The sequence below is a fragment of the Hipposideros armiger genome, unplaced genomic scaffold (genome assembly GCF_001890085.2).
Source record: "Hipposideros armiger isolate ML-2016 unplaced genomic scaffold, ASM189008v1 scaffold_562, whole genome shotgun sequence".
Classification (NCBI taxonomy): Eukaryota; Metazoa; Chordata; class Mammalia; order Chiroptera; family Hipposideridae; genus Hipposideros; species Hipposideros armiger.
Window position 1 is genome coordinate 199,248 of NW_017731912.1, and position 2,183 is coordinate 201,430.

General features: G+C 36.4%; 1 protein-coding gene across 1 annotated transcript in view; it reads right to left on the reverse strand.

Moving 5' to 3' along the window:
• The window catches only part of LOC109371348 (ATP-binding cassette sub-family A member 10), a 60,545-nt gene that overhangs the window by 17,039 nt on the left and 41,323 nt on the right, over positions 1–2,183 (reverse strand). The window contains 1 exon segment of the mRNA XM_019623805.1: positions 281–464. Within this exon segment, the coding sequence (XP_019479350.1) occupies positions 281–464 (184 nt within the window).

Here is a 2,183-nt window from a genome sequence, read left to right on the forward strand (position 1 = left end):
GTCAAAAAGCACCACATTTTCATCTCTGAACTTATTTTGTATGATTCCCTGTAAAGCTGAGCCAATTTTATTGTGTTGAGCAGTGAACTTGCTGACCTCTCTGACATCATGATTAAGCATTTGCCAAACTCTATAATGAGATTAAATTATTTATGTGTAAACACATTTTTCTTGACAGGTAATCCTGTGTGTGTGAAACAATGAAATCCTAATTACTAAAGTCAGATAAAATCATTCATTCATTCTGTCCCACCATCGCACCCCACCACCCCCAGCCTCTATCTCTCCTCCTTCATTCTCACTATCCTTCTTCCTCTCCCTCTCTTTCTCCCAGTCCATCTCCTTCTTCTTCTTACTTTGTAATCGCTGATGCTGCTCATTCCGATGTAAGGAGAAATGCAGTTTGCAACGAACAACAGAAGTAAGGGCACACCAAAAAACCCACTTCTTAGTGTCATGTAACTCTGGAAGTCCAAAACACATCTGTAAGCTATTGAAATGGTTACAGACCATACAATCAAACATATTTATAAGTTTTGGGAGTTGGTGGGGGTGGGGGAGGGAACAGTGAACAACTCAAAATGGAAGCATGCACCTCATTTAAGAAGCAAAGAGAAAAGTAAACATGTTTGTTTGTTACCCTTAATAGCAGGTTCCATTCCCAGGAACTATATGATATCAAAAGAAATTCAAAATCTGAACTTTATATGCATATATTTAGAGGCATGAGCAGTTTCTCTTCCATATTTGCATCTAGTAATTGTTAAAGGATGACAGATTGTCTTCGGAGCTACACTTAAGAGTGTCTGAAGCACTGAGCAAGGTTGTCATTTGTTCCAGTTCCCTATTTCTGAGAGGATGAATTATAAACAACAGCCTCTAACAGTAATTGCAAAACTCTAATAGTAATTGTCTTAAAGCTGTTCTTATGTTCTTGTTCTTACATACAAGATATAATTAGAGGAGAGCAAATTTTTCCTGCATAAATAATTTCTTGACTTCAAGAAATGTTTAAATTAAACAATCTTTAAGGCATGAAGGGGTCTTACTATAAATCTANCATACAATTAAATTTGGGGAAGTTACCAAATGTCCTTTAAATGCACTGCCATTCTTGGGGGTGGAAAAAAAAGTGAGGAATTCTTCAAGGACAAATACAAAGCCTGAAACCCAACTTGGACCAGAAAACACGAAATCTGAGCAACGTGGGGAACAAATGCGTATTCCAGCACAGGGATAAGGAGGCTAAGACTTACGCCCTCCTTAACGTCCTTCCCTGCAAATACCTCCAGGGAAACAAAATGAAACCCTCTTTATGGGTGTTCCTTGCAAATCCCATATTAGGGCATGATACTTTAAAAATGGCTTATGTAATCCAAGTTGATTCTATACTGTACTTCTTACAAAAGTAACTGAAAATTCTTTTCGGATAAAAAGATCCCCAACATAGGATCTTGGGAATGCCATACTTAATACCCAAGCAAACATGAGCAACTAATAAAAAAAATTTATCAAACATACAAGGCAACAAGCCACAATAAGTGTGAATCATGAGTGGGAAAAACAACAAATTAAAACTATCTGAAGACTGTAGATATTAGAATTGTCAAATAACAAATACAAATTATTATTTTCAATTAAATGTATAAGGAAATCAAATGTGGAATGGAAAACACAAGCAAGTAACAAAAGACCGTGAGGAACAACTGTGCATTTTTTAAATAGAACCAAACAGAGTTTTGGAAAAGAAAATTGAAATTTCAAAAATCAGTCAAAGATTAAAATAATTCATACACAGCTTAGTTTAAAAAACAAGTGAATTAGAAAAAAACTCTGAAATATTTCCCAGAATGCAGCAAGGACAAGGACATGAAAATTTTTAATAAAATGTTAAGTGATGTGGAGACTAGACTGAGAATAACTAATAGTAATACCATCTCATAGAGTCCAGGGAGCACAAAGAAGGCCATTAGGTGGGCCCTAACCCAGTATGACTACTGTCCTTATCAGCAGAGGAACTTTAGACACAGAAGACCAGTGAAGACACTGGGAGATGATGGCCATCTACAAGCCAAGGGCAAAGGCTTCAGAAGAAACAATTCTGCAGATACCTTGATCTCAGACTTCTATTTCCAGAACTGTAAGGAAATAAATTTGTGTTGTTTAAGCCTCCCAATTTGTGG